Here is a 13,337-nt window from a genome sequence, read left to right on the forward strand (position 1 = left end):
TTGCCGCTTGAGAAAAAATACTTGCGCAGTGGTTGAGCACTATGAAAACACTGGTCATATGCTAGACTATAACAAAGCTCAAATTTTGGCACAGACTGATAACTACAAAAGTAGATTATTTCTTGAGATGTATTACATTAACAAAAATAAAAACACTTTAAATTATAAAACGGACACTGGACAGTTAAGTAACATATATTGTAACATATTGAACAAAATTTATAAACATTCAAAATAGCCAACATTCATCTTAATAACAACTAACCTTAATAATTCATCAAAGAAATATTATTCTTCTTACTTTTCTTTTATTGTTATTTTTATTTTTACATTTGAAATAATTTTAATTTTTTATCGCATAGCTGTAACGAACGTGCTTAAGACAATTTAATCTTGACATTCAGTTTTTCAAATACTTCAATGTCATTTTTTATTTGTGAAATCTTTTAAATTCTGTAAGTGTTTTAAAATGTATTTGTACGCCATTTTTTGTAATGTTCACATTGTTTTAGTTTACTCCTGAAGAAGCTGTTAAATAAATGGCGAAATATTGAGTAATTAAGAAAAAAGAAAGATTTTTATTACAGACCACTTTACCCGATAATTTGACGTATTTATAAATTATTTTTTGGTCGAAATAATCATTTCTAATATATATATATATATATATATATATATATATATATATATATATATATATATATATATATATATATATATATATATATATATACAGGGTATAGTAAAAAACAAGATGTCAGGTCTGAAGTGCACCATATCATACTTTATATTTACTTGGTTTATATGCAAAAGTTTATTATTTTAAAAATTTAATTACTGTATATCACTGTAGATCACAACAATAAATTGATTAGATCCCCCGTCGCATTCGACGGGCAAGTAATTGTAATATGGTTTTCCAGTTTAGATACATGCGTATTTGTTTTGTATATAACTGTGTTTCCAAAAATATTTACAGAGAAAAGTCGATAAGGTCAGCATACGTAAAGAATATGACGTTAATGACATATAATTTATTAAATTTATGAAATTGGCAAAAATAGAATAAAAATTCGCTAAGAAAAGCTATTGCTAAACAAGTGTATAAGCATTCTTTCCAATCATGTCATTATCGTTAGTTCTGCATTATTACTTGTATTAATATTTTACAAATAAATACTACTACTAAATACTAATAAATATTTTATTTAACAAAAAAGTTTGGGAACCCCTGCTGTAGATAATAATTCTTCTGACCTTTCCGCAGAAACATCAAAAGTACCACAGGGAGTAGTATTAGTGACTTTGTTATATTTAATTTGCGTTTCCGATGTTGAAAAACACTCAAATTTATTTATTTTTATCCTAGATCTTTTTGAATTTGGTATATGTATAATCAATCATAAAACTGAATGACGTACATCAGATGTAAATGTGAAAATTAGAAACTGTGTCATCAATCTACATTATTAAAAAAATGTATCGTTAGCTTCTACCTACGTGACGAAACGTCTAACCAGCTGCATATAAAGAAATCATTTTTGAATTAATTAAATTAAAAATACACGTATGTGTAGGCGAATGATCCATAATTTCATTAATAATTTCATGTACTGATAGCAAAATTGATTTATCTGTTAAAATGAAATCATCAGGTTATCCATCTTAGTCTCAAAATATGATTTGATAAGATTCTGAGAATTTAAAAAAAATTACCATTTTCAAGTGTATCTATTTTTGTTTTAAGAAAAAATTGATTCTGTATTTTAAATGAAGACTATCATTTTTTTATTAAATAATCATCTAAATTTATCGTGAATTTTTGTGCCCGGGAGTTCTTCTGAGAATTTTCGTTTTGAGAAGTTTATTTTTTATATTTTAGTCGTTTTTACGTTCTTCTTATCCTTCTATCGTCCATTTTTGGAAATAGGCCTCTCCCAACTCCTTCCATCGATTTCTGTCCTGAGCAAAATAATAATTCCAATTTGTTCCGACTATTTTTTTTTTGATGCCATCTACCTATCTCATTTGTGGTCTACTTTGTAAGGTCTCCAATATTGTATTGTGGCGTTCCAACTTGAGTCTTTTTGTCTAACAGTGTGGCCTGCGAAGCTCCATTTGAATTTGGCAATTTCGGTCGTGATATCCTCGAGTTTTGTCTTTGATCTTGCCCAGTCGTTCCGCTTTCTATCTGACAGTCGTAGATTTCTATCTAACAATATCAGAAAAACTAAAATTTAAGTCGAGACTGAACTATCATTGGAAGTAAATATCAGCTCGGGAATTTGACGGGGAGATATATAAGTCCATTATTCTTCAACTAACTGAGTAATGAAAAATATCATACAAAACATTAAAAAAGCAGGGATAGAAACATTGTACAAGGATATAAGCTAGGTAGAAAATAAAAAAAATTATTGTTATGAGGACAACGCAATTTAGATCTCAATATAACGAAGATAACTTCTAGCGATTGGTGCAAACATTTAAAACAGCAGCTGAGACATACAATACGAAAATATCTACATCAAAGACGTAGAAATCTTTAGTTGCTGAATTGCTCAACCGCTCTTAATTTGGGGCATGCTACCGGCTTATTAGATCATAAACGACTTTCATGTAGGACTGTTCTTATTACAGTCCGTGCAGTAATATGAATTTCTCGAGATTTTAACAAACGACTAACGAGAACATTTGACGTTAAAATGCGGACACGCTGGTTTCTGCATCTTTTTCTGCCTGATCCTAGTCTTCTATTGTATTCTCTAAACTGGCTATACTTCGTAAGAGCATCGTGGACGGTATTTTTGGCAATATTTAAATCATTTTCAATATAACGTATACAGCGACAATTTTTATGTAATGCTAGAACTTTTGCATTATTTTCGGGAGTCATACTAACACACTTTGAAAAGACTAATAAACAGTGATTTGAATTTATGAGAATAAACTTGTAAATGCAATAAATAATGCAAAAAATCCATTGCTAATACACAAAATAAAGTATCATTTTTTGCCAAATGTAAAAATTTTGTTTCTATGGTGACGCGATCATTTAAAAATATTAAAGAACCGTTTTTATTATTACGAATGAATGTTTGTTATTAGATATTAATGTTTACTTCCTCCCCAATAAAACCACTATACACTAACAAAATTAAAAGAAACATACAAAATGCAAGTGTCCGGATTTTTTTGACCTGTAGTATATTACACATATACATAATATGTATTAAAATATATTATTTTAGAAAAACGCGTATATACCTGTCTTGATTTAGCTATTAACAATTTTTTTTTTGAAAACTTGAGAGATAATATTATCAATATCATTACAAATATCTTTAATTTTTTGGTATATATTTGAAGTCTCACCAGATGGCGCAACAACTTAACCAATCCCAAATGGACAAAAAGTTTCCATATAACGAATGCTGTATAATTTTAATTCGTTTATCTCTCCCTTTGTATAAAACGATCGCATTTAGCGATTATTATTCGCCACACTTTGCGAGACGCACGATCCGACTCACACATACACATTCACTTCGTTTTCATTTATCTGCTTTGTGTATGTTCAGTATTAAAATTACTAGAGTGGAGGTCGATTGCGTTTGATTTTCTCTCGCTGGGTATACAATTTTTTCAACATAGTTGTTGTTTTATCATAATCTTCGTGGGCAGGCGAACTACGTTTAGTGTTGGGTGTATTTGGAGTCATTGGTTTATGTGGTTTTTATGTTTAACATGAAGATCAATGGATATCACAATTATGGACTCGACGATGCCAGAAATAAGTGAGTATATTATCAGTTGGTTAGTACCGATGAAGAAAATTTTTTTTTCTACTGGGTATATTCGGAAGTCATTTAGCTAGTTTCCTATTATATTTACCAATTATATAAATGAAGTTTGGATACGAGTAAATAAGAAACATAATTGTTTTGAACTAAATTTATAGGAAGAATAATTATTTTTTATATGTTAATATCTTGTTTTTATTATTTCCCAAGTGTTATACCCTTTTATATCTCATAAGTACAATGTGTAACTTTAATTTTTTGAAACAATTTGAAACGGCTGTAGTTTTTACGTGTTTAATTGTTGTTATTGTTTCTATATAGGTTTTATTATTCTCAAACAAGGAGTACGTATTCTTATTCAAAATTACTTTTTGAACGTAAATATAAATAATCAAATAATATAGAACGGTAACCTAACCTAAATGTCTATATTTGTTTATATAAATCTATCTTTTCTTACTAATATCTAAAGGATATATCCAGGAAAGTATCGAAAGGAAGAACACCAAAATGCATAACACTAGGTTACTTCCCTGAACAATGAAAAGTAGTACCTATAGATACACGCAACCCTAATAAGGCCCGTCTTATTTAATTATTTTTAAATATTCTACTTAATTACTCAAAGCAGTGGAAAACAAATGGAAGGTTTATGCTCTTTTTTTTACTTTGATAAAGTTTATCAAATTTTAATACTTTTAGGGTTTTAACGGTTTTTTCAAAATCAATATTGTGATTTGTGTTATTGCGTACAGTGATTGCAAAAAAGGCCCACCTATTTTTTTAATTGTTGTTTTATTTTGTTCCTTCATTTGATTACTGATTTTAGATTTCAATAAAATTATTGTCAGCTGTTTTGGGGTATTTTATTGCAAGATATCCATGAAATAAAGGCATTTATTAAGACAGAAACATTATGTTTAAGAGATTTAAAAAATTTCACACAGTTTTGTAATAATCTACAGTCTACATATCACACTTTGGACAAAAAAATTTAGCTGTTGCTATTATGCCCAAAAACAAAGAAATTTCATTAATAACCTACTAGTAAAAAACAAAAATAACAAATAAAAGAAATAAAATTACAATTTTTGGTTTAAAAGAAAAACAATATTTTAACTATAATGTAAAACGGTCAAGTCTGTTTTTGAACGAGTTGGTAGAGGGAGCAGAGTCAATGTTATCGTTAAGGTTATTACAGCATTCAAAAACTCTATTTGGTAAAAAGTTCTCCCTTGATCTTGTAGAAACATTTTCTTTCTTCAGTTTGAACTGATGACCTCTGAGGCGTTCATCTTGATTAATGGTAAACATTTCATCGAGATTTCCAAAATTTAATTTTAGTATTTTAAAAGTTGTAATTAAGTCTCCACGTTGTCGGCGAAGTTCAAAAGAAGTTAGGTTAGCCATACTAAGTCTTTCTGCATAAGAAGGTCTTATCGGTCCCAAAGAAATTCGAGTGACTTTTCTTTGGACGTTTTCCAACATAGTCTTGTCTCGAACCAGATCAGGATACTACGTTGGTCCAGCGTATTCAAGTATGGGTCTTACGTACAGAGTGTAAAGTTTAAAGAATGATTGCATTGAAACTCTCGAAAAACACCTCCGAATAAAATACAGTCTGGAGTTCGTACGTTTACAAATAGAGGTAATATGGTCGGACCAAGTTAGGCTGCTGTTTATGATAACACCAAGATCGTTGTACGAAAACACAGAATCTAATGGCTGCCCGTTAACAAAGTACGGCACAAGTGGGTTATTTTTACCAATTCGAAGCACTTCACATTTTTCCGCGTTTAAGGGTAGTAACCACTGGGAACACCAAGTTAAAATAGAGTCCAAGTCCATTTGGAGGGTTAGGTGGTTTGTGATTGGATTGGCATATATTTTTGTGCCATCAGCGTAGAACGATATTTTACTTGAGACATAATAAGGAACATCGCTGGTGTAAACCGTAAACAGCAGAGGTCCAAGGACGGAACCCTGAGGCACTCCACTTTCCACTAACCTGTCCTGTGAGAAAGATTCGCCAACTCTAACTTTGTAATAAGTAAAGTACCGCGAACTCCGAAATGTTCTAGCTTATGTAGAAGTCTGCGCTTAGGTACACGGTCAAAGGCTTGAGAGAAATCTAGATAAACAACGTCAACCGGCTGCGAACTGTTAAGGAATGACGTCCAGTCGTTAACACAATATAAGAGATTGGTTAGAGTAGAGCGACCAGAGACAAATCCATGTTGTTGTGTTGGAATAACATGTTCCTGGAGAAGGAATTTGGTCATCTCCTCGGAGATAATGGCTTCCATAACTTTGGCTACTACTGGCAGCAAGCTAATCGGACGATAATTGTTGGGGTCGAGTTTGTTGCCTTTTTTAAAAATATGGGTAACGGAAGCTAATTTCCAACTAGGGGGTAAGGAGTTCTGGATGAAAGAAGTTTGCATAATTAGTCCTACACATTCTTTGTGTACATATTTAAGGCAATTGGTGTATATCCTCGTATCTGCTGTTCGATGCTCTTTACATAAGTAGCAAAATCAGCTCTCTTCCTTTTTTCCCGAGTTTGAAACACGAGACTGCGATCCACTTGGACCTGCTTAAAGAGTATCTGTTAATGAAGGTTGGATTTTTCCTTTATTTTTCTTGTCATTGAGCAATTCTTTATCGTCTTTAGTAGAGTTCTTAATTTCATTTTCAGTAAATAGAGCTTTAGTTACTGTAACAACTGTATAATTAAGAGATTTTGTTCGTGGATTGACAATTTTCTTTTTCACTTCGGGGGTTCGAAGAATTTCCTGAAAGGAACATCTTCATCGCTACTGGACTCTTCCGTTGGAAACTGAAGTTGTGCTTGAGTCTGAAGCATAAATCTTTCTTTTGTCACCCTTTTTCTTAGGAGACTTTTTTTCTTGATTTCGTTATGTATCATTAGTGCCTGGGTACTGTCATTGGTCTTCGATTGTGATGAAGTTTTCGTTCGTTATCATCATTTTCGTTATCTCGCCTGGAAAGTTCAGCTGGACCAAATGCTTGTACCGGGATAACTTTGGGGTCAAACGAAACGTGGCACGAAACCCAGCTGAAACATTATTGGGTGTAGCAGCTTTTGGCCAGACTTTGGAAAATATTTTTCCAAAAATTCTTTTATTAATCGTATGTCCGTCGGTAGGTTTTGTCCTGGTCTAGTACAACAAACTTCTTGGTCTCAATAATCTTCAAAAGGCGCACTGTAGCTCATGACTAGTGAAGCTAGGAATACAAAAAGTCAGCCGCATCAACAACACATGCGCCTAAATAAGACTTAGCTCCATTGTATTCCATTGTCCTCCATGTACGCAATGTGGTATACCCATTTTATAAAGGGTGATGTTGTCATTGATATTTTTTCTGTCATTTCAATGGTCGAACCAACTGGAAGATTATCTTGCCATTCTGGCTGCATTCTTTTTCCTTTGAAGAGAATCGTTGGAGGTACGACTTGGCCCAGTGCGTTCCAACATGAAACTATGATCATATTTTCACCATGTTCAGGGGCAACTATATGTACCCTTTTTGATCCTTTTTTAGCATAGACTGATTTTTGTTTATGAAGAGAAAGTGAACATCCTTTCTCATCCATATTGAAAATCAAATTCGGTTTATCACAAATGTCCAATTTAGGCATCACCTATTTAACTTATTGAAACAGTCGTTTACTATAAACTTATTAAGTTTGGCTGCTCTTTCAGGGTTCATGCTTTGTGTTTTTCTTTTTGCAACCTCTGGATGGTGTTTTAAAAACAGACTTGACCATTTGTGACCAGCCGTTTCTTTGAAATAATTAAATGGAGTTTCGATACGGTTTTAGATACAGAAGGAATACACTGATTGTCGAATTAATTTGCCATTCACAGGCATATTAACATCTGCTAGCCTAAAAATTCTTCTACAAAGTTTATTTTGAACAGGAGATAAATATCTCTTTCCAATTTTTTTGCAGTGTTCTCACTACTTACGTGGTTACGAAGCCTTCTACGGAGAATTTTGTATCTCACTGCAGTAGTCCTTACCGATATACCACAATTTACAGCTGCCAGTGCTTCTTTCAACAGTTGTTCACTTCAAAGAGCGCGCTTTTTCTTTACTGGATTCATCTACAACAAAATTATGTACTTATATTAAAAAAAATTCGATTAAAAAAGTTATCAAAACTAATTTAAAAAGAGTATATAAAATGTATACAGGGTGAGTCATGAGGAACTTTACATACTTCTACCATATGTAGAGTCCCTCAGGGAGCATATCATGTGGCCACTAAAAAATGTCAACTCCTCTTCTTTATTAATTAACAGGGTGATTTGTGTAATTGACCATTTATTTCATTTTACTGTAGTGTTTATACGGCCCATTTGATTTTTTTAATTTTTTCATGATACAGTACACTACTATCAAGCATTCGACTGGTATTAGCTAAACTAAAAAATTCCAGGACTGGCTTTGGAAAAATTAATTTAGGGATTCGTATTAAATATTACACCCTGTATATATTTTTTTTAAAATGCAATAAGTGATTTTCAAACTACATAAATAGCCAATGAAAATGACATATGCGACAATGTTGTCGCACTTTTATTAAATTTTTAGTGAACGATCAAATCTTACCAAAAATAGAACAACCATAATGAAGTATCAAATTATAAGGTAATTAATTTAAACAAATGTTATAAATTTCAAACATTTTAATTGAAATGATAAACTGAGTCACTGCACAACAAAAACAGTAACCACTAACAATAACGAAGAACAATTTAAAAAAAAACTAAAAATATGTACATAGTTATGATAAACCCATAAATTAGAACTGGAAAAGATACAATAATGGTAACAAAATAAAAATAATTCAAAATAGATTTTCGAAATGGAACCCTGCAGCCTGTACACATTTTTGTTGCCGAATTGTTGATTGACGTATTAAATGACGGATACTCTGGGGATCGTTTCTAATAGTATTACAACAATGTATAATTCTATCAATTAATTGTTGTCGGTTATTAATATTCACTGCGTAAACTAGTTGCTTCAATCGTCCCCAAATATGGTAATCAACGGGATTGAAATCAGGGGATCTTGAAGGCCACGAAATAGGACCTGCACGTCCTATCCACCTGTTGCCATAAACATTATTGAGATGTTGTCTCACTGCCAGTAAAAAGTGTGGGGGTGCCCCATCATGCTGAAAATACATCCCTCGGATAGCAACGTTCGCGTTGGCAAGCAAATTCGGCAAAATATTTTGTAGAAAGTTCAAATAGACCTGCCCTGTTAAAGGACCATCAAAAAAGTGAGGACCTACTAATTGGTTATTTATGACACCAATCCACACGTTAACCGAAAACCTTAACTGAGAACGACGTTCTCGAATAGCATGGGGATTTTCTTCTGCCCACACATGTGAATTTCGTGAATTATTTATCCCGTCTCTGGTAAATTGGGCTTCATCTGTAAATAGTGTCCTGTATAGCGTTGGTCGATTATTGTTAATCCATCTACAAAATTCCAACCTATCGATCTCATCTCCAGCATGTAGTCGCTGAACCATTTGAATGTGATATGGGTATAGATTATTTTTTTGTAAGACTCTACTTACTTTTGATTGAGTAACATTGAGTTCTCGACTTACTTGTCTAATGCTTATTGTAGGGTTCATAGTAACGGCGTCCATAATGTCATCTTCCTGCGCTTCATCTACATGTCGCTCTGTTGTTCCACTAGGAAAAGTGCCATTTTCTCGCAAATAATTAAAAACTGACCCAAATGTTGGATGACTGGGAGTTCGACGATTAGGAAATCTCCTGCGATATTCTCTACTAGCAGCCCTACCATTCCCATTACAGAATCCATCAACAAATATTATGTCTGCATATTCTGTGGTCGAAAACTGATGTGGCATTTTTAACGAAAGTAACAAAAGCTCTACCAAAACTAACACAATGTACTTAACGTAGATATGACAGAAGAAATATGTATTCTTGTACACATAAATAACAATTGATAATGACAATAATGACAATGGGTATAAAATATCAAGAAACGTCAAACGGTCAACGCCAACCTTCATTTTAAACTTTTTTAGATTTATTTTTATTTAGTACAGTTGATGCAATGTATTATTATTTGACATAAAATTTTAATCATTTACAATCAACAAAAACTAACACATACAAGAGGTTTGACTTTTTAATCAATTTAATTTATTATTTATCGAAAATAATGCCCCAATACGATCTATGAGTAAAAATTTAAAATTGAAAAACAATTGATTCTATCGTAGAGATAATACAAAGTGACAGTAAAGATGTTAATTTTCTACGTATTAGATTATGTTGTAGGAACCCATTTTAATTAAAATGTTTGAAATTTATAACATTTGTTTAAATTAATACCTTATAATTTGATACTTCATTATGGTTGTTCTATTTTTGGTAAGATTTGATCGTTCACTAAAAATTTAATAAAAGTGCGACAACATTGTCGCATGTCGTTTTCATTGGCTATTTATGTAGTTTGGAAATCACTTATTGCATTTTAAAAAAAAATTATACAGGGTGTAATATTTAATACGAATCCCTAAATTAATTTTTCCAAAGCCAGTCCTGGAATTTTTTAGTTTAGCTAATACCAGTCGAATGCTTGATAGTAGTGTACTGTATCATGCAAAAATTAAAAAAATCAAATGAGCCGTATAAACACTACAGTAAAATGAAATAAATGGTCAATTACACAAATCACCCTGTTAATTAATAAAGAAGAGGAGTTGACATTTTTTAGTGGCCACATGATATGCTCCCTGAGGGACTCTACATATGGTAGAAGTATGTAAAGTTCCTCATGACTCACCCTGTATACCTAGTCATCAAAATTGACTTAAAATAAATAAGTATTGCTGAAAATCTGCAGGCTCCAAATAAGGCCCGTGGCCCGTGGGCCTTGTATAAAAACTTTACCGGTGATAGAAACAGCTTCTTTGCCCATGTCATGTTCTGTATTTTTATGAAAAACTATACCTTACAGTCCCTATATTATTTTTCATGTCGTATCATTTTCCATTTGCAGCTCTACAACTTTATAATTTGTTAGTAATCACTTGTATAATTTTCGACACAAAGCCGACAAAGCAATAATTTTTTGCGACATCGAATGACTTTTTTGGCCTTTATTTGCTTTGGAGCATCCAATCATTCCAAACCGTTGATCGTTCTTTGGTTTCGGGACTGTATGCATATGCATAATCCAACTTTAAACGCGAGTGACATGTCATATACCGAATTTGATGTTTTTAAGTTAATCGTTTAAGTGTTTCGTTGAACCATGTAACAAAAGCTTGTTTTTGATATTCAGTTACATTGTGGGATCCATAAAATCGTTGCTCGATGAAGGTCACTACTTAAATCCATGTTTTATCGATTATTTTTTTGAAGTATAATGATACTGTAAATTGAACAACTCAATATTAATATATTTTGTTACTTTTCGACAGCACAAATGTCAAACTTCATGAATGTTTAATGTTATATTATCTGACAACTACAATGGTTACAGTATACTTTGTACATTGGTGAAAATCATTGTTTTTGTACGCATTCCACCAGTTGTCCATAATCCACAATGAATATTAACTACTTTGATTCAACTGCTTTCTTTTTTTCGTGAATGTGCCTATCCGTTCCGGAAGTTTGCGACAACTTGAAAATTGTTATGTTATGTAAATTATTAAAAATAATAAACCGAGCATACCTGAATTACTTTTTGTATTGCGTACGTTGAGTTATTAACTAACACTACCACTTCATTACCTTCCAGTACTAATTTAAATACTTCTGAATAAATAATTAATAAGAGTGGGGACAAGGTGCATCCCTGTTATACTTCACGCTGTGTGTGATTTTTTTGTCTGAATTTCTTCCATCGTTTTCGTGATTTTCCTACTGATCGTCTTCCTATTGGGGAACCCTCTCTTGCCGTCTTCCCTGCTCTATTTTTTGTCATTCGGTTTATATGATCGTTCCATTTTACTCTTCTATTTCTTACAAAGAGTTTGATGTTCTCCACTTTGCATCTACGTCGTATATCTGTACTTTTAGCTCTGTCCCATAGTGTCTTACCATCAATTTTTTTAAGTATTTTCATCTCTGTTTCTGCCGCCTATGTCATTGTTGGTCTGATGTTTGCTTTGTAAATTCCGCATTTCATTTCTTTCCCGAAATTTTTATTTCTCCATATTGTTTCATTCAGGCAACCTGCGTCTCTGTTTACTCTATTCACTTAATCTTCCACTTCTGTTTCGAGCTTTCTGTAGCTAGGTAATGTGATGCCTAGATATTTAAACTTTATCACTTGTTATATTATCTGACCTTCCAGCTCCAATTTACACCTTAGTAAATTTGCTGTTACCACCATGTATTTGGTCTTTTTTGGGGAAATGAACATGTTGGTTGGAACTGGCGGTTGTATTAAAATGGTGCAGAATATGTTGCAAATCATCTTCACTGTGAGAGAGTAGTATTGCGTCGTCTGCATAGCAGATTATTTTGTTAGTTTTCTCCCATTCGGTACCCATTTTTAGTTTTACTTACTTTTTTTTATTGTTTTTTCATAATAAGGTTGAATAATAGATGACTCAGGGAATCTCCTTGTTTTATCCTATTGCTTGCTTCAATAGGGTCAGTTAGTTTTTCTTCTACTTTTACTTTTATTTATTGTGCTGTTTTGATTGTTGCTGGTTTGGTATTTTCGTTCGTTTTGATTATTCCTAGAGGTATCTCTCTTGGGTACAATAAATGGATAGTCTTTTAATTTTGACCCTGTTAAATGCTTTCTTAAGGTCCACGAAACATAGATATCCTGGTTTGTTGTATTCTTATGAATTATCTTGCACTTGCCTCATTATAAAATAGCATCGGTGTATGGTCTTCCCGACCTAAAACTTGTTGTTCTTCTGCTAGTAGGTATAATTTATTTCAGTTTATTTGTTACCACTTTGGTTGTTAGATCTAGTCCTCGGTACTTTGGGAGTTCGTTCGGTATTCTGTCATCTCCTGGTGATTTTCTATTTTTTAATTTCCTTCCTTCTTTACCACCTCAATATTTATTTCTTCGTTTGTCGTCACCTCTGGTGATGGTGGTTCATTATCGTCACATTTAGCAAATAAGGATCGAAAGTAGGCTGCCCATGATTCCTTCTGAATGTGTTTCGGTTTTATTAGTTCGTTCATCTCTTTCGTTTGTCCTTTGGTCATTCTCCATATTTCTTTTTCTGTTCCGTAGAAGTCGTATTCCATCTGTTTTGAGAAGCTCTTTTCTTTTTATTTGTCTAACTAAAGTATTCGTTTCATTTCTGATTTGTTTATAGTGGTTGTATGCCTGTTGTGTTTGTTGTTTACTGTGTTCTGAATTTCTACTGGTATATTGGCTTTTTGGTCGTAACTGTCTATCTTGATTTTATTAGTGCCTATAAAACGCAGGAACTAACAGAAGAACTAAAAACAACAAATACAC

General features: G+C 32.5%; 1 protein-coding gene across 3 annotated transcripts in view; it reads left to right on the forward strand.

The window, feature by feature from the left end:
- The window catches only part of Nt5b (5' nucleotidase B), a 91,975-nt gene that overhangs the window by 27,313 nt on the left and 51,325 nt on the right, over window positions 1-13,337 (forward strand). The window contains exon 1 of one of the 3 annotated variants that reach the window (XM_072544164.1): window positions 3,512-3,797. The exons of the other annotated variants lie outside the window; for them this stretch is intronic. Coding sequence (XP_072400265.1) covers window positions 3,739-3,797 — 59 coding nt within the window. The 5' untranslated portion in view covers window positions 3,512-3,738. Of the gene's footprint in view, window positions 1-3,511; window positions 3,798-13,337 lie in introns of those variants that run through there. 3 annotated transcript variants of the gene reach the window in all.

The sequence above is a fragment of the Diabrotica undecimpunctata genome, chromosome 1 (genome assembly GCF_040954645.1).
Source record: "Diabrotica undecimpunctata isolate CICGRU chromosome 1, icDiaUnde3, whole genome shotgun sequence".
Lineage (NCBI taxonomy): Eukaryota > Metazoa > Arthropoda > Insecta > Coleoptera > Chrysomelidae > Diabrotica > Diabrotica undecimpunctata.